Source organism: Tamandua tetradactyla, chromosome 17 (assembly GCF_023851605.1).
Source record: "Tamandua tetradactyla isolate mTamTet1 chromosome 17, mTamTet1.pri, whole genome shotgun sequence".
Classification (NCBI taxonomy): Eukaryota; Metazoa; Chordata; class Mammalia; order Pilosa; family Myrmecophagidae; genus Tamandua; species Tamandua tetradactyla.
This window is the reverse complement of record NC_135343.1, coordinates 67534500-67554953: the sequence shown is the minus strand read 5'-3', so window position 1 is coordinate 67554953 and position 20454 is coordinate 67534500. Positions and strand designations below refer to the sequence as shown.

Genomic DNA, 20454 nt, shown 5'->3' with positions numbered 1-20454 from the left:
CTGTGCAGAGCAGAGAACAAAGTTGGAGAGGCTGGTGCTGACGATGAGCACCTGCTCCCTCACCCCGTGTCAGCTGGCAGAGCACACTGGGAACCTACAGTTGGTTCATTCTCTGGACCACTAAGAAGGACGTTCCAAATACTTGGCATCTTTTTCCTGAAGACATCTGGTAAGATATTTAGGCAACAGGACCAGGAGTCCGTCCATAATGGGAACAGTTCAGGCATTTGGGCACCTGAATTAAGAGGACAGCCTTTTACTTGGAACCCATAGTAAAAGTCATTGTTGATTTTCCATGCCTGATTCGTTCTAGAAGCTTTCTTTACAGTAGGAACAGATAATGGATTGAAAACAACTATAATGTTCTTGGAACTGGATAATGAATTGAAAACAACTACTTTCAGTGCTCAAACATTTTTTCCTAAAGAACATGCCAGTTACAGTTCTCTAAAGAAACAGAACCAACAGGAGATATCTGTAAGTAATAAGACTTATAAAAGTGTCTCACTGTGGTGGGAATGAAAGAGTCCAAAATCCTTAGGGCAGGCTGTGAAGCTGGCAGCTCCAATGAGGTGTCTCAGGAAACTCCCGAGGAGAGGCTCGCTGGCTGAAACAGCAGTGAAAATTCTCTCTTCTTCCTTAAGTCTTCAACTCAGCAGTTCAAATCCTATTGATTGAATTATCTCATTTGCGTGAGACACCACCTTAGTTGAGCATAGATGTAACCAACCACAGCTGCAATCAACTGACTGATGATTTATTAGACCAACCTTATGGTTTATCAACCAGCCACGAAATATCCTTGCAGCAACGGTCAGGCCAGTGGTTGCCTGACCAGACAACTGAGCATCATCACCTGTCCAAATTAACACCTGAATGCCACCATCAGACATATAATAATTTTCTTCAATAATAAAATCGGTTTAAAATTATAATGAATTACTGTAATTTATTCTAATAAATTGTACTTTTAAAGTCATTATTGTATCTTGTTGTATATTTCAATCAGTATATTAAAGTGCTTGAAAAATCCCATCCCCAGTACAGTAAAACACATTTTAGTAATTAAAAAAAAAGGATTTGGCTTTTAAAACCATTCTGTTAATATAAAACATATACATTATTTAAAATTCTTATTCTATTTGGCACATAAACAGAGTGGTTTTATAAATAACACTTCATCACAGTAAGATTTATTTCTAATCAATTCACAAATATTTATTTTAAAGCATTATTTTACTTTAGCTCTCATTTTCCCTGGATCATATAAACTTAACCAGACTGTTCTAATTTGCTAGCTGTCAAAATGCAATATACCAGAAATAGAATGGCTTTTAAAAAGGGAAATTTAATAAGTTGCTAGTTTACTGTTCTAAGGTTGAGAAAATGATGCAATTACAAGTCTACAGAAGTGTCCAATCTAAGGCATCCAGGGAAAGATACCTTGGTTCAAGAAGGCCGATGAAGTTCAGGGTTTCTCTCTCAAGTGGAAGGGCACGTGGTGAACACAGAGTTTCTCTCTCATCTGGAAAGGTGCATGGTGAACACGCTCAGGGTTCCGCTCTCATCTGGAAGGGCACATGGCAAGCACGGCGTCATCTGCTAGCTTCTCCTGGCTTCCTGTTTCATGAAGCTCCCCAAAAGACATTTTCCTTCTTCATCTCCAAAGTTTGCTGGCTGGTGGACTCTGCTTCTCGTGGTTATGTCATTCTGCTCTGCTCTCTCTGAATTTCTTTCATTTTCCAAAGTGTTTCCTCTTTTATAGGACTTCAGAAACTAATGAAGACCCACCCAAATGGGTGGAGACATGCCTCCATCTAATCCAGTTTAACAACCACTCTTGATCAAATCACTTCTGCAGGGGAATGATCTAATTACAATTTGACACATGCAGTGCTGAATAGGGATTAGAAGAAAAGGCTACCTTTACAAAATGGGATTAGGATTGAAACATGGCTTTTCTAGGGTACACACATCATTTCAAACTAGCACACAGACATTTCATAGAAAACAATAAAATAGCAAAATTTATGTTTTCCTGACTCAATATATTGTAAGAAATAGTGCTGATTCTTATTTTGAACAGAAATTAACTTTAAAACAGACTAGTTTCTTGAAGGGAAAAAGATAATTATAACCATTAGGGAAGGAGTGCTCACTACTAATCACAGGGCATAAATGTGAACTACAGCAATCTTGTTAGAACAAAGAATTGCATTTTGATCAGTCTTGATTTAACTTCTACTACAGTTTGATACATAAAAATCCTCTTTTCAAAGTATTATGTACCATGGAGGGAAAAAAGCAGTTAAATGCATAAATTTGTTGAAGTTCGCAATATGGATAGGAGATAACCTTCTTCAGCTTTATCAAAGAATGTTCCATTTTGAAAATACTTGGAACTCAAATTTTTATCCAAACCAGAAATGTTTTTCTTTAGCATGCTAAGCTACCTACCTAAATCTGTCCTGAGATTCCTTATAAAGTGAAACCATGTGAAATACCGAGTCATGCTCTCGTGAGCTCCATGTACTGCCACTGCCCTGGCCTGTGGGTCTGGACAGGGGAATGTCTGCATGTCCTACATGTAGCTGCCTTAAATGGACCGTCAGGCCCACGAGTCACAATTCCTGATTTCCGATGATGCCAGTTCGAGATAACCTATGACAAGGGTGAGCATTTTCTTTTGGTTGCCTTCAACCCCAACACAATAGCGTCATGCTGTCTCTTCAAAACAACCAAGTGTGCCCAGCAGTAGGAGACAACTATGGTAACAAATGTGGTAAACATTTACAAATGGGTGTTTAAAACTATGTTTTAGTGAAACCCTAACATTTGATGTGCTGAGGCTTAGATCTGCATAATCTTTACAAGTCATTTGGTAAGATGATAATTGGCATTTACCTGGCTTTTGTGTTTGGCTTGGCTGTGGGGAGGCAGTATTTAATATTTCAGTGCATACCTTACCTCTGAGTCACTTATAAGAATCTTTATATGGAGAAACTTAATGGACAAATTATAATATTTTTTCTGCTAATCAGGTTCCCTAATACAGTAATACGGTTAGCCTAGTTTGAGATAGATGTATCTGAAATGAATAGAAGTCAGATATTTAATACTTTTAAATCCTTACCTTTCACTAATTCCAATTATCGTGACTCCATTTAGTATAAATGAGAGTAGTTTTGATCCATACATATAAAAACTGGAATTTCTGGATCTGTCCTGAGTGCATGTGATTTATTATTTTCTCCAAGTGATCAATTAAATGTTTACCTGTGATTTAATATTAACTTTTTCATAAGAACTTTTCACAGAAACCAGGAAAAATTTCCTTTGTCAGCATACATATATCAAATTTATTTTCTGCAAGCAGACTTACCACACCTGGATGCACAGAGCCGCATTTAAGTTAGAAATTTAGTTAGCAGTAGGTTGTATGAGTCGACAGGATCAGATGAAATAAAAAAGGAGAAAAATGTTTGAATATTTCATTGAGGATAATTTGTTACAGAAGTGTAAATCAGAAAAAAAAATCTCTGTTACTACTCTCTACTAGGCAACATGTCCACACTGTTAGGGGACAAAGATTCCACAGACCCACAGACCGTGTGAAATGTGGTTGGCCCTGAATGATCCTAAATATAATTAGTATGCTAATTAGTTAATGTATGAACTCTCGATATAACTCTCCAAATAAGAAAAGCTCATTCCCTGACTGTCGTGGTGAGAGATCAGATCCACAAGTTATTGATTGTACTTTGAATTTTGTTTGAAAATTTGCAGAAAACTAGAAAACAAAACAAAGGGATCACAGAACTATGTATCAGCACAACGCTAAAGAAACCCTCCAAAAATGAATCATTTGGATGTTTCATCTGTATTGGCTGGATGTTTGTGGACAAAATCTGAGGGAATTCTGAGGGAAAATATCATCTTTAACGAGCAAAGAACAATGTCTTTACCCAAACAGGGCTCCAGCTTTCCTTAGGAATAGGTTAAAGAAATGGCCTGGCTAAAAAGTGGGATATAAAGTAGAAGAAGCAAGCCACTTATTTTGTTCTGAAAGTGAACAAAATAAACCCCAGTATCACCAGTCTGTTGTGAGTTATGATCTTTCCTTGTTCAGGTCAATGAAGAAAGTCATACAAATTAGCATTCAGGTCTCTGCAGATGATGTCAACAGCTACTTTAATTGGACAAAGTAATCTCTTTAATCACTCTTCAAAGAATAAAGTTGTGTGAATTTTTGAACTAACAAAAAATATTAACTGATTATGAAATGCCATATGTTTAACATAAACATGATTTGGGCAGTGCAACAAATGCAGAAAATGTTGAGACATGTAACAAGCAACATGCTTCTCTACATTTATGTAAATTAATATATCACTTCCCCAGGTAAACTGATATGCCCCCATTACAAAGCTTAGAAAAAGTTTAAAGCAATTTCCTCCCAGACATTTTGGGGCCATATACACAGAACATGTATTTTTTAAAGTATCAGACTTTGAAGCCAATTCCTAGTTGTTTGCAAAGCTGGCATAACTGCTCCCAAAAGTCGGTCCTTACCAGAAGAAACCCCAACTTTTCACTTGTAGATATTTCAACTTTTGATACAACAAACACCAAAGACCTATGAATTATACAGCCACATGGAATTTTGTTTGATTGAGTGTTGGCTGAATGAGCAGAAACATTTACAAACACTTAGGGGATCTTTCTGTTACAGAAATTTAGGTTGTCATGGTATATAATTAAAGAGTTTCACCTACATATTTTCTCCATCTATAGTCTCTAGAATTTAATACTTCTAAAACAGAAGTTATAGAGAAAAAATATAAATGAAAAAAAATTTCCATTTTCCTTACCTTTGTTATTTGACAAATAAGAAAATTGAAACATGGTAAAGATAAACTGGCATAGATATTGCTTTCCAGAAATTTACATAATGCCATCCAAATTCTTTATGTGACTTTTAATTAGTGAAGCTGAATTTGGTCTACCTGCTTAACAAGAAATAACACACAAATTTCCTGATTTTCCTTCAACTCCATAAATTAAACTCATCATAATATTTACTAATATAGGAAAGTAGGAAAATCAAAAAGTTGTTTTTAGGTCATTTTCAATGTCTATTTTCCTTTTTAGATTTCACAAACTGTCACTATTCTGAAAACTTACTCTTGGCATTCTCAAATACAGATTACAACTCGTGATGAATCATATTCCTATAACAAAATTTTACATCAGCTTTAAGTTCTTTTCAGCAGAAAAGCTATGAACATCTTCATTTAAAATGAGGGTTTTTTGGCACCAAGTCCTAAGTTTGCAGTTTTCAAATTAACTTCTACTCTGTTTTCTACTGATCAACCTGGGAGAGTTTGTTCCAGAAGGAAATTGTGCTCTTATTAAACGCATGCTTTTTGTGTCTGTCTTACTCTGTCTCATGCCCAGCAATCTAGCAGTATTCCAAGATTTTAGAACACGAGAGACAAGGGTAAAAGATGTACTTCTCCATTTGAGTGAGGGTGTCAGAAGGAAGCTCAGAAAACTGTCTCTTGGAAATTCTGTATCCCCTCTAATTTATTCACCCCACCCCACCCCAGACAATGCTGTAGACACTGTATCCTTTACTGAATATCTCCAGTGTGAAAACAAAGGACTAGAGGAGTGGCTTCATCTAATACCTAAACCCAGAAATTTAGGGTTTTGTTCCAGTCAAGTTTTAAAGAGGAATTATCGAGCAAAAATGAAAGGCCAAGAAAATACACCGCTTAAGAGACAGAGATTCAACATTAATCTTTAATGATTATGTTTCCGTTCTCTCTGCCATACTTTTAAAAAATACTCAGATGAGTAGAGTCCACTTTGTATGAAAAGTTTGAGTTACTACTTTACTGGGGGGAGATGGTACCAAATTACAGACTATTCAAAAAAAAAAAAAAATAGAACTTCCATGTTCTCCAAAGTGCTTCCTGAATAAAATTCCAAACTCAAAATCTCAGTAACGTGCTAAACATTGGATTACTAACTCCCATCTTTCTATGCAGAGCCTATGACCCGGAATTGAAAGTCCTAGAAAATTCAACTAAAACAATTGGTAGTAGATGGGGGTGAATCTCCTGCATCCTCCTCCAAGTATTGCACAACATAAAACCCACCATAAACTCACGCTGTCAACAGGTGTTGCTCTCTTTCTCCACAATCCATGAGACCCACAGGGGTAGGACTTCATAAAAAGCTGCCATTGAGCCTGCCAAACAGCTGCGTTCACCTACCTACCCGCCCCCTCCCGCAGCACTTAAACGAGGGGACGGTAGAGTTCATGTGCCACAACCAAGCATGCCAAATTGAAAACCAGTTGACCCTCATTACTTCATAGAAGTAATGGGCCCTCCAACTTGTGCTAGGAAGACAAACCTCTTCATCTGTCTAGATTTTCTGAATGTGTTCCCAGTTTGAGTCCTCAAATTTCGCAGCTTCAGGCTGTGATCCTCCTTTACCAGCTGCTCTTTTGCCTCCTGGGAAAGTCCCCTCTCCTGAGCTAACTGACTCCCACCTCCGAGTACTGCCCTTTTCATCCCCAGAAAGATGTTCTGAGTATCTTTTTTTAGTGCCATTCGCTTAAAAACTGAGTAGAGATATATATTTTTTCATAAATAAAGTTTGAGACATATGTATATATTAAAAATTTCACCAACACGGGTATGTTAAAAATATCAAGATCTATCCTTCCAAGTTCAATAAAGGCACAATTTTTTTTTCTTTAGGCTTGCAAAAAAAAATACAATTGCTAGCAACAAGCCATTCAAAATATTTTACGGGACTTTTTTCTTTGATTTTCCTCTTCTCGGGATAAGCACTCATCCCACTCATCAATGGCATGGCTCTGCCACCTGAAGACAGTAGTTAGCGCCGCAGAGTTGAAGATGGATTCCCTTGCCCTGCCAGGTTTCAGTGTAATGAGCTGCAGAGGCGCAGGCTGAGTAGCCCCGCCCCGCTGTGGCCATTCCCTTAAGGCTCGCCATTTCCGGGTCTGGCTTTCCGATTTGCCGGCTCCGACGCCCTCCGGACCAGCCGCGGCGGGGCCTTGGGGCGCCTGTCTCCGGTCAGAGTCCCTTCCCTCCCCGGGCTGGTGGCGCCTCTGGAGAGGAGGGGCTGCCGCAGCGCCCCTGCGGGTCGCGTGCTCCTCTCTTGGCTGTCTGCAGCTGGGGCGCAGGGCTGCCCGCTGCCGGATGCCCCGTCCACCTCATTCCTCCATTCCACCGTGTAGGACGGGGGCGCTTTCCTGGAGGGCTGTTCTGGCGCGAGGTGCCTCGCCCGGGGCTGCAAGCCGTGCGCGGCAGTCCCGGCGTCTGCATCGGAGTCGCTGCTGTTGCCACCTGCCGAGAGCAAGAGAAGGACAGGGCGTTCAGAGAGGAGCGGTGGCGGACGGCTCTGCAATCCCCAGGGGCCAGCGCGACCGCGCCCTCGGGCCGGGGAGGGATCCCAGGCCCTCCAGCCCCAGCTTGGGGCCCGGCCTCCTCTACCTCCCCACGCGCGCGCCTATCGGCTGTGCGGAGCTCGCTAAGGCCGCGCCAAAAGCACTGCCCACCAAGCCTCGCAGTAACCGGTGTCCAGATGAGGGGCCCGAGGTTCAAAAGAGACTTGGGAAGCAGCGAGCTGGAGTTCAAACTGAGTCAGTCTGGCAGCAGGTCGCCTCTGCCCTGCCGCAGGGTGGGTCCGAGGAGGGCGCAGAAGGAGCCAGCTGGGGGACCGCGACAACGCCCAGCTCGTGCTCAGCACCGGCGCTAAGACGCCCGTCTTCCCCTGGGCTCTCGCACGCAGCTCTGCCTATTGCCTTACGTAGATTTCCATATGAAGGGAAGCCAGGGCCCCAAACTCCAATGCACACTTTTCAAACAAAAGGAGACGGCCTGTGGAACCGCATCCTCAGGGTAGCGGAACAGGTGGCAGGAGGCTGCAGGCGACCCACCCGTGAGCTTGCCTGGGGTTGAGAGTCTCTGAACAGGTGAGTGTTTCTGATGGTCACCCAGAGGTGACGTGGCCACTCAAACCAGTCAGTGCTTCCTCTGCTTCCCCATTCTTCCTTCCCATTTTCCCTCACCCCACATTAGACTTCTTTATTCCCAGTTAATTAAATGCATAAGGCCCTTCCCCTCCAAAAGACATTTTTGTTATATCCCACATTTTAATAACATGAAATCCTATCATGGTTTTTGTGGGGTTGAGAGACTACCTAAAGATTATCACTAAAGAAAGGGTATTAAACCTTATGAAAAAGATTTAATAATTTTTTTAGTATGACTAAAAATTTAAATATTTACACATGCAGATTTCTAACTTTCTATTTATCTGTTCACTAAACACACGGTAACTACATTTGCTATTGCTGTGTCAAATAGAATCTTATGAGAGATGACTGATTGAATTGTTTATAATGTGCACAGCATTCCATTTTAAAAGATTGTGAAACTAATATTAGATTTTGAAACTATGGGTTGAGTAATTGAGAAATTTCTCTCTTATAGCAATCATAAATAAAAGTAAGGTTTCACTATTCCAAATGTATTCATTACCTGCATGAGAAATATTCTTTTTCTTTTGTAGCTTTTCAGGAAGCTTTGTATTTTTGGGTAAGGATAAATATCGGGAGGTTGAAGTTGATGCCTGTAAAAGAAACAGAAAACCTTATTTATATTACACACATGGCATTTATAATATGTTAGAGGTTTAAAATTTTATGGCAAGGCATGAATTGGTTCTTAAAATTCTAATTTTAGTTATCGATTCCAAAATTGCTTTTAATAGGGGGGCTGTAGGGATGGATAGTAAATTCCATGCAATAACTATATTACATGAAAGACCCTAAACCCCTTCCAAAATAGAATAGAGGCCAGTACTAAGGAAACTGGAAATAAACAAAATGTGAAAGCCAGTGGGTTTTCTTAAAGAAAAGCTGCTAAAACACAAATTTATAAGAATATTAGTATAAAGACTTAAGAACATATATGTAATGGGAAGAAAAGATGTGAAAAATGTAGCAAATTTATGTTTTATTTACTTTAACAGATCTCAAAAATGATGGAACAGCAAAAACTATTACTATAGCTAATTTTCTGGTATCTCAAATGCCAAGGTTCTGGGTTTCCTTAACTTTTTCTTTTGTATGCTGTATGGCGGGGTCACATTTCATTATTTTTCCATGTGAGTATCCCATTATTGCAGCACCATTTCTTAAATTTTTGTTTTGCTTGTTTGTTTTTCAGGAATTGCATGGACCAGGAATCGAACCAGGGTCTCCCACATTGCAGGTGAGAATTTTACCGCTAAACTACCCTTGCACCCCCAGTTTCCTTAACTTTTAATCGACACTGCCCCATTTTACACATAAAAAAGATCATCTTCTCGTTCAAACATAACCATTCTGTTCTCTGGTGAATATTAATATAGAATATTATTTAAGATGAAACACAATGCCTTCTATATTAAATCAATAAATCATGGTATCGTTTAAAAATGGTTTTCTTTTGTCTATTAACAGTGCCCTGGACCAATTGAGATGCTGAACACACTGCAGTGTGCACAGGAATTTCACCCAGTGGTTCCTGCCTGACTGCAGCTCCTAAGAGAGCAGGCAGCTCGCCCACCACAGGACCTTTTCACTGGCTGCTTCCTCTCCCAGAAAGTTCAACTATTACTTTCCAAAGGAAACCTGGTCCAGCCTTCCTATTTAAAATTGTAACCTGACTGACCTCTCCCTGCACTCCCAGCCTACTTCCTCAATTCTATTTTTGTTTATTTCCCCCACAGTTCTTACTGCCTTCTAATATTCTAGACAATTTACTTATTCTGATGCTGAATGCTCCTCCCACCCCCACTGGAATATCAATTCTCCTCTCTGTTAGTGTTTGTTCACCAATGCACCCCACATGCCTAGAACAGTGCCTGGAACATAACAGGTGTTCAATAAATATTTGAAAATATCTTATGATTAATTCCCTTCCCGAATTCCTGTGGAATAACCCTCAGCAGGCTGTCTGCCAGCACAGCCCCTGGTACAGCAGCTGGCTCTGCTCTTGGAAGCCCTCTGCATTCCAGAAGCACAAATCTCAATTACCCTGCGCTCCCGATTCAAGCTGCTGTCCTTCCTAATGCTTTCTCTCAGGCTGTGCCGCCGGCGGATCAAGATCTCTTTGGCTTGCCTCTCACTGGTGTCTGCAGTCAGATTGTGTCTGTTGTACGACAAAGTCTGAAATGAAAACACATGAGTGATGCTTTACAAAAACCTGTACATTCCCCCAGAAATTCCAAAACTTCAGGACATTTCCTTGGCTTTGCACTACAGCTAGGCACTTAGAACTTCTGTGCAGAAAGAAAAAAATTAAATTACATTAAAAATATAAAAATTAACATTCTTGAAATTTGGAAGGTTCATTCTGTACTCTAATAAACCAGTGAATAAAGTTTTTTCACTAAAAAGTGCAAACAATAAATGAGAAAATGGGCTCAATTCATCAAGTGGCTTTGTCTACCTTGAAGTACTTAACCATCACTAGCAGCTGGGAATATGTGCTCTTCATACAACCTCTACTAAAGAGGTATCACTGGTAAAACACAAACCATTGTGAGCCACTCGGTGGTGCTATGTCCCTCTGAGTAACTTCAGAGATTTTCCGCTTGTCAGCTGGGTTGTTAAATATAGAAGAGAAAGTTGCTGCCACCAGCAATATTTATCTGTCAGTCCTGGAAGGAGTAAACATTTCTACGCTAGGGTTGTACATGGTATATTCATTTTTAGAGTTGTATAAGCTATATAAATAGGTGTTGCTTAAAATAAGTCATGCTTAGTAATCAAGTTTCTTTATAGAATTAGCCTATATTTCTTGGGTGTATCCCTATGTTCAGAACTATATTAGGCCCTTGAGTGATACCCAAAAGCAATTTAGAACAGGTCTCGATCAGGAGTTCACCCTCTCCTTGGACATTAAACAAGCTAACAAACAATAGAAAAATCATACGATCAAGTGCTGCGGTTATGTAGTACAAGCTGTAAGCGGTGTCCCATTTAAAGAAAGGACCGGAAACTGCTTAAAGATTGGAGAGTATGGATCAGCAGGCAGGAAGCGTCGGAGTGCCCCAAGTGAAGAAAGAGGAAAGAGCCACACAGGCAGAAGAACAGACTCCGCTGCAGTCTGGGGTACAGGGATGGGGGAGCTGTGGAAATCAGGTCAGATAAAGTAGAACTGGAAATAGAGACCTCAAATTCTGAAAGAATAGTTTAGCCTGGAGGGTACAACCATTGTTTTGTTTTCTTTTAAATAGGAGAATGTTGCAGCCAAAAGGAAGCTTTAGGGAGCTGAGTGGAGCTGGAGAAGGTCTTTGGGACCAAGAAGCTGCAGAAATGGCCCCAAAGGAGTGAGGGGGTTAGTGACAAGTCTGTGTGACACACCACCTCGCTGTGCCCCCATTTCCTCATCTGTAAAATGGAGACAACAGTAATACCTTCGACCTAGATGGCTGGAGAGTAGGATGCACTGAGACGCGCAGGGCAGTGACATATGGGTGCCCGTGAGCGGTAACTAGATTATCAGCAAAGGTTAGAACGGGGCGTGCCCAATGAAAAGGCAGTGAAAGAAGTGACTCAAAACACCAAAGAAGAACCTATAGGACTTTGTGGATAACAAAAAGGCTAAAAGTTTTAAAAGTCTTCTAAACTAAAAAGCTTTTTCCTTTAAAGTAAAAACAGTGATCAACTCATTTCTTCACCGTCAATCAACACCCATCTCTCTGTCTCAAAGCCCACATGTCAGACACCACGGGGTGCTGTGACAGCAGGAGAGGGGAGAAGATGAGGTGCGGGGCCTGCAGAGGTTGGGTCCATATTGGGGCGCCCAATTATCGCACAAAATCAGAAGGGGCATTATTCACCAAAGGCAAGTGAATAGTATGGTAAATAAATTATTCTTACTCGCTGACGGATTTGGTAGAGATTTCTTGATAATATTTCTCGAATTTCATCCATTTCACCAGGTGTGAGTTTCCGTATTTTATCTTCCTGACAGTCGCTGTGAAAGTTTAGCAAAAAAAAGTATTTACTCTTTGATAAATATTGGATACACTGATATTCTTCCTTAGAGGTAGAACATTATTTAAGAAGAATCATCTTAGCTCAAAGAATAACACTTAGCAATTGTTACAGTCAATATTTTAAAATAATTCAAGATTTTAAAACTTTTCTTTCAGCGTCCAAATCATCCATGACAAATTTTAAGCATGCACTATTTTTACAGATTCTATCCATACAATAATTTTTTAAAGGAAGAAAAACTATAATGACCTATATTGCTATCACTTTTTAATATATTTCTAATATTCCATAAATAAAATAATATAGAATTGCTTTTTTTCAAATAAAAACTTAATTGGCTATATTATTACATTATGGCTTGGTCTTTTAAATACCTGATTATAAATATTTGCAAACACACCACATATAATATGTACATATATATTTATATGTCATTGTCCTAACTTCTTTCCAAAAAAGGCTTTGAGGGAGCCTACAAAAATGCGTAATCCAATAAAATTATAGGCAGGAAAATAAAATTAGGAAAACCGATTAAAGCTGGGAAGGGTTAATATGTAGAAACGCAGTTTTTATAAAAGATGAACCAAGGACACAAATTAAAGAGCATATTTCTCTTTTTTATGTAAATTAGCTCTTGCTATAAATCAATCATAATAGTAATTATTGGGGTACAAAAACCTAGTGCCGGGTGGTGCGACAGTGGCTCAGTAGCAGAATTCTCTTCTGCCATGCCGGAGACCCGGGTTCGATTCCCAGTGCCTGCCCATGGGAAAAAAAAAAAAAAAACCTAGTGCCCACTGGGTAATGAATACGCACAGAGGAATGAGCACAGAGATAAAAGGTTTTACCAGGACAAACATCTCTAGATTTAGATGGTCCCTTTTTTTACCTCAGCTTCAGTACAGAGAGGATATGTTTTATAAATTCAATTTTATTGAGATATTATCGTACACCATATAATCCATCCAAAGCATACAATCATTGGCTTACAGTATCATCATATAGTTGTGCAATCATCACCACAGTCAATTTTAGAACATTGTAATTATTCCAAAACAAGAAATAAAAAATCTCCACACACACAGACTATATGAAGATTTCTCAATAAAAATTAAAAAAAAAAACCCAAACTATCACATACCCCTTCCCCCATTATTATTTTTAAAATAGTTTTATTCACGCACCATACAATCCATCCTAAGTGTACAAGCAATGGCTCTTGGTATAATCACATAGTTAGGCATTCACTATCACAGTTACTATGAAAACATTCTCATTTCTTCCTAAGAAAAAAGCCCCACACCCCTTATATCCCCCTATTATTGACATTTGACTTTGGTATAGCACCTTTGTTATAACTAATGCCAGAACATTACTCTGTTACCGCTAACTATAGACCTTAGTTTATATCAATTGTGTTTTTTCCCGTATACTACTGTATATTAACACCTTTTAATAGCGAGGTACATTTGTTCAGATGATTTTTAAGACACATCTTTGTAAGGTAGAAGTGTTGCTTAGGCAGATTTCCAGCTTTCTAGTCCAATTTTTTTTTAATCACAAGGTTAGTTCACAGAATTTTAGAATTGGAGAGAAAAAAGTAAGGTCACCAAGGAGCAACCTTTTTGATACATGGATTTCTTGTACAACCCACCCAAGTATTTACCAGCATATGTTCGAACATCTCTAGTGAAACGGGCATAATTGCCTCCCTAGTTTATTTGTAAAACATATTTATTGGAATATAATATAAAGAAAGAAAAGTGCATGCATTGTCAAGTGTACAGCTCAATGAATTATTACAAAGTGGGCATATCCATGTAACTACTCACGTCAAAAACAGAATATTAACTAGTACCCCAAAAACCATTTTGTGCCCCCCATTTCCAAGCAACCAGTACTCTCTTGCTTTGCCAAAGCAAGCAATATCCTGATTTCTAATCTTCTAGATTAGTCGTGCCTGAATTTGATCTGGAATAATATAATATGTATTATTTTACAGTTAGCTTCTTTCGCATTATACTTGAGATTCATTTATGTTATTATGGTTACTTAATCTTCCTTGCACTATAATTATCCATTATAGAAAATACCAATTTATTTGTTCATTTTACTGTTGATGGACATTTATGTTATATCCCATTTTTTTGGATATTACAAATAATGATCCTATGAATATATATAGAACACATATTTCCACAGGAATTTTAGAAGTTTGTCTTACCTCTCTCACTCACACACACACACACACACACACACACACACACATACCTGAGGGGATTTTGAATTGAAATACTCTGAATTCATAGATCAATTTGAGGAGAATTGACAATTTTATAATATTGAGTCTTAAGATACATGACATACTCTTTCTCTCATTTTATTAATATCATCTTTAATTTCTGTTTTGCACTGTGTAGCTATGTAAATGTTTCGCACATTTTCTCTAAATTTGATGTAGATATTTGATGATGTTATTTGATGTTGATATATGATGCTTCATAATGCTATTCTAAATTAAACATTTAAAAAAAATTCATCTTCTGTTTGTTGATATTTATAAAAATACCACTAATTTTTTGATCCTGTATTCAAAAATCTGGATGAATTCACTTATTATTTCTCATTTGGAGTCTGCAGTTTCCTCTGCATTTTTCTATGAAAACAAATAATGTTGCTTATGAATGATGGCAGCTATATCTCTTCCTTTCCTATCTTTATCTCATTTCATTTCTTTTCCTTACCTAGCACTGATAAAATATTAAATAGAAGTGATAATAATAGGCACCCTTGTCTTGTTTTACAGCTCAGGATATATTTTTCAGCTTTTCAATATTAAGAATACATTTACCATAGGTTTTCTGCATCAGTTTCTCAGTTTAAGGAAGACTTGACCAGTTTAAGGAAGGTTTTCCTCTATTCTTAGCTTGGTTGAAGTTTTTTTAAAACCAAGCATAGATTTTGAATTCCATCAAATAATATTTCTGCATCCATGGGGATGACCATATAAATCTTCTCCTTTATTCTATTAATGTATTGATAACTTGAACTTTTTACTGTTAAACCAGACTTGTATTTCTGGCATAAAGCCACATTTATTGAGATGCATATACTTTGTATATATCTCTTTATCTGGTTTGCTAATATTTTGGTTAGGATTTTTATAGAAATATTATGAGAGAAGTTGGTCTGTAATTTTCCTTTCTTCTAAATGTCTCTGTCATGTTTCGTGTGAAAGTTACTGTTAGGTCGGGAAAACCGGGAAGGGCACTGCAAACTGAGCTGCGGACACTGTATCGCCCCTCCCAACCTGGCTTCTGGAACCGCCCCTTCCGGACACCTGACTTCCGGAGAACAGCCCTTTCCGGACATCACCTGACCTCCTTACTTAAAAACCGCCCAAGCCATTACCCAGGCGTTGACTCATCTCCCCCCATCTTGGATTTGGTGAGCTCAGCCCAGGAGCGCAGAAATAAACCCGCTCGCTTTTAATTTCCCTGTCTACTCTCCTTCTTTCTCACCTTTTCGCTTCCTAAACTTTTCAGTTACGTACGCTGATGTCAAACAATTTGGGAAGCTTTCCTTCTTTAAACTTTAAAAGAGTTTGTGTAAGATTGGTATTATTTCTTGCTTAAATTTTTGGTAGGATTCAGAAATGAAACCATGTGGTCTTGGAGTTTACTTTTTGCAAAGGTTTTCAATTCAATAGTTAAGGACTATTTAACTTTTCTATTCTTTCATGTGTTTAATTTATTTTCCAATTTCCTAGCATTTAAATTATTATTGATTTTCACCTGAATTCATTTCTAATATTTGCATGTCAGGCTGAAGGTTTTAAATATTGCTTTACACAAGTTTTGATGTGTCATATTTTTATTCTAATCCAATTCAAAATATTTTCTGCTTTCCATCATGATTTCTTTGTTCCAATTTTTATTTAAATTCCCCCTTTTACTTTTATTTTTGTTTCGCTTTTTGATTCCTTTGTTTTAAGAGAACAGACTTGATATGAAACTTTTTAAGACTTATTTATTTACTAATTGTGTTGCTGAAACCTTTTATATAATTAAAATTTGTCTGCTTGTTTCATCAGTTACTGGGAGAAGAACATCAACATTTGCAACCATGATTATGAATTTATGCAATCTGCATTTGAAATATCAGTGCAATCTGCATTGCACTCTATCATGATTTGCTTTATATATTTTCAGGCTGTTATAATTTATATACTAACTGAGACTTGTTATAACTTTCTGTAGAATTAAACCTTTATCATTAGGGCATGTCTCTCTTCCTTAGAATTTACATTTTCTGATAATAGTTACACAAACTCTTTCATTTAGTGCTTTCATGGTCTATCATTTTTTATCCTTTTATTTTTTTCATAACCTTTCTATAGCCTCACAAAAAAGATGTGTGTCCTATAAGCAACATTTAGTGAGTTTTATCTTTATCCCTTCTGGTCATCTCTTGCATTTAACTGGCATATTAAGTAACTTTAATATAATTCCCTCTAGGTTCAAGTATACTATCTTACTATTTATACTCTAGTTGTCCCACATGTTCTGTAACTATTTTCTCTTATTTATTGCTTTTCATTGAATTTGATTGACTTTGTTATTTCATTAGTTACATGCTTTCATCAAGTTTTCAGTAGTTACCTTGGATTACAACAGGAACATAAAGTCCGAGATAAATGATTCTTTTTACCACTTCCTGGATAACACAAATACCTTAGAACACATTAGAACCATTCAAATTTCTCCCAACTTACAAGCTATTATTATTGTGAGCAATAATTCTATATATATTTAAAATGCCATAAGAAATTCTTATTTTATACAGTTTATCGTCAAAAATCAAAATCATAAAAACGAAGCTGGAGGTCTCAAGCTGCCGGACTTTAAGGCATATTATGAAGCCACAGTGGTCAAAACAGCATGGTATTGGCATAAAGATAGATATATTGACCAATGGAATCAAATAGAGTGCTCAGATATAGACCCTCTCATCTATGGACATTTGATCTTTGATAAGGCAGTCAAGCCAATTCACCTGGGACAGAACAGTCTCTTCAATAAATGGTGCCTAGAGAACTGGATATCCATATGCAAAAGAATGAAAGAGGACCCGAATCTCACACCCTATACAAAAGTTAACTCAAAATGCATCAAAGATCTAAACATTAGGCCTAAGACCATAAAACAGTTAGAGGAAAATGTAGGGAGATATCTTATGAAACTTACAATTGGAGGCAGTTTTATGGACCTTAAACCTAAAGCAAGAGCACTGAAGAAAGAAATAAATAAATGGGAGTGCCTCAAAATTAAACACTTTTGTGCATCAAAGAACTTCATCAAGAAAGTAGAAAGACAGCCTACACAATGGGAGACAATATTTGGAAACGACATATCAGATAAAGGTCTAGCATCCAGAATTTATAAAGAGATTGTTCAACTCAACAACAAAAAGACAGCCAACCCAATTACAAAATGGGAAAAAGACTTCAACAGAAACCTCTCAGAAGAGGAAATACAAATGGCCAAAAGGCACATGAAGAGATGCTCAATGTCCCTGGCCATTAGAGAAAGGCAAATCAAAACCACAATGAGATATCTCACACCCACCAGAATGGCCATTATCAACAAAACAAAAAATGACAAGTGCTGGAGAGGATGCGGAGAAAGAGGCACACTTATCCACTGTTGGTGGGAATGTCAAATGGTGCAACCACTGTGGAAGGCAGTTTGGCGGTTCCTCAACTGAATATAGAATTGCCATACGACCCAGCAATACCATTGCTAGGTATCTACTCAAAGGACTTAAGGGCAAAGACACAAACGGACATTTGCACACCAGTGTTTATAGCAGCATTATTTACAATTGCAAAGAGATGGAAACAGCCAAAATGTCCATCAACAGACAAGTGGCTAAACAAACTGTGGTATATACATATGATGGAATATTATGCAGCTTTAAGACAGAATAAACTTATGAAGCATGTAATAACATGGATGGACCTAGAGAACATTATGCTGAGTGAGACTAGCCCAAAACTAAAGGACAAATACTGTATGGTCCCACTGATGTGAACCGACATTAGGCAATAAACTTGGAATATGTCATTGGTAACAGAGACCATCAGGAGTTAGAAACAGGGTAAGATAATGGGTAATTGGAGCTGAAGGGATACAGACTGTGCAACAGGACTAGATACAAAGACTCAAAAATGGACAGCACAATACTACCTAATTGTAATGTAATTATGTTAAAACACTGAATGAAGCTGCATCTGAGCTATAGTTTTTTTTTGTTTGTTTTTTTATATATATTTTTTGTATTTTTTATTTTTATTTTTTCTCTATATTATCATTTTATTTCTTTTTCTGTTGTCTTGCTATTTCTTTTTCTAAATTGATGCAAATGTACCAAGAAATGATGATCATACATCTATGTGATGATATTAAGAATTACTGATTGCATATGTAGAACGGAATGATTTCTAAATCATTATGTCATTAGTTAATTTTTTTAATTAATTAAAAAAATTTAAAAAAACTATATATTGATGTTTCAAATGTGCATTAACTAAAGTATTTAAAGTATTTAACATTATTCTAACAAACTTAATTTTGATGGTAATTATATGTAGTAAAATATTTGTTTAAAATAATGACTTAAGTATGAAAAATATGAAAGATGTATTTTTATTAATAGGAAAAGGAGTATAGTTTTATTCTAAGATGAAATGACAAACTGTTACAAAAAAAATCAAAATCATATTGATTTTCCCAAATTTTTATACTTTCTGTTGATTTTAATTCCTTCCTTAATCTCCAAGCTTCTCTATGAGATTCTTCTGGTTCTATCCAAAGGACACAGCCATTACTATTTAGGGAGATGGCTTTTACTCGTATCAAATGTCTTTATCTACTAAAAGTTTCTGAATGATACTTTAGCAAGTTATGGAAATCTAAGTTGTCAGTTATTTTTTTTCAGGATTTTGAATATATCTTTGACTTTCATTGCTCCTGTTAAAGAAATAGATACATGGGAATTCCTCAAAATTAAACACTTTTGTGCAGCCTACGCAATGGGAGACAATATTTGAAAACCACATTATCAGATAAGGGTTTAGTTTGCAGAATACATAAAGAAATTCTTGAGCTCAACAACAAAAAGCAAACCCAATTGAAAAATGGGCAAAAGACATGACAGACACTTTGCAGAAGAGGAAATACAAATGGCTAAAAAGCATATGAAAAGATGCTGAACTTCACTGGCTATTAGGGAAACGCAAATCAAAACCATAATGCAATATCATCTGATACCCACTAGAATGGCCATGATAGGAAAATAAAAACAAAACAAAGTGGCAAGTACTGGAGAGGATGTGGAGAAAAAGGCACACTTATCCACTATTGGTGGAGATATAAAATGGTACAACCGCTGTGGAAGGCAGTTCAGTGGTTCCTGAAGAAGTTAAGTATAGTATTGCCATATGACCCAGCAATCCCATTGTTAGTATACATTCAGAGGACATAAGGGCAAGGACACAGATGGACATTTGCACACCAATGTTTATAGCAACATTATTACAATTGCCAAGAGATGGAATCAGCCCAGATGTCCATCAACAGACAAGTGGCTAAACAAGCTGTGGCATATATATACAATGGAATATTACAGAGCTCTAAGACAGAATAAAGTCATGAAGCATATAACAACGTGGATGAACTTTAAGGACATTGTGCTGAGTGAAATTAGCCAGAAACAAAAGAACAAGTACTGTGTGGTCTCACTAATATTAATGAGTGGACTTTGAGAATGGAAGTTAAGAACACAAGTTATCAGGAAATAGAAATAGGGTAGAGATAGGCAATTGGTGCTGAAGGAATATAGATTATGTAACAGGACTGACTGTAAAAACTCAGAAGTGGATAGCACAATATTACCTGACTGTAGCACAATAACAGAAGTACACTGAATGAAGCTGAATGTGAGTATGATTGAGGGAAAAGGGCTAGGGGCACATATGAAACCAAAAGGAAAGACAGAGGATAAAGACAGAGATGGCATAATTTAGGAATGCCGAGAGTGGACAATGATGGTGATTAAATATTTTTGCAAGAGGGAGAGCATATGAATATCAGCTTTGCAGGGTGCTGAAAATAGATGGTATACAGGAAAAAATACAATCAATACAAAGCAAGGTCCATGGTTAACATTAACTTGCAATATGCTTCCACTGAATGTTACAAATACATTATGCCAAAACTAAATGCCAACAGGTGGGGGACATGAGGGAAGGGTATGGAGTCTTTACAGAAGAAAAGGAAATGTCTTCATATAGATTATGG

General features: G+C 37.4%; 1 protein-coding gene across 1 annotated transcript in view; it reads right to left on the bottom strand.

The window, feature by feature from the left end:
• Nucleotides 1-4172: 4172 nt before the first annotated feature.
• SLC9A2 (solute carrier family 9 member A2) overlaps nt 4173-20454 on the bottom strand; it is a 95209-nt gene continuing 78927 nt past the window's right edge. Inside the window, exons 9-12 of the mRNA XM_077134915.1 lie at nt 11975-12071; nt 10124-10255; nt 8583-8673; nt 4173-7385 (exon numbers count right to left, since the gene is read on the bottom strand). Of these exons, the coding sequence (XP_076991030.1) occupies nt 7018-7385; nt 8583-8673; nt 10124-10255; nt 11975-12071 (688 nt within the window). The 3' untranslated portion in view covers nt 4173-7017. The remainder of the gene's footprint in view (nt 7386-8582; nt 8674-10123; nt 10256-11974; nt 12072-20454) is intronic.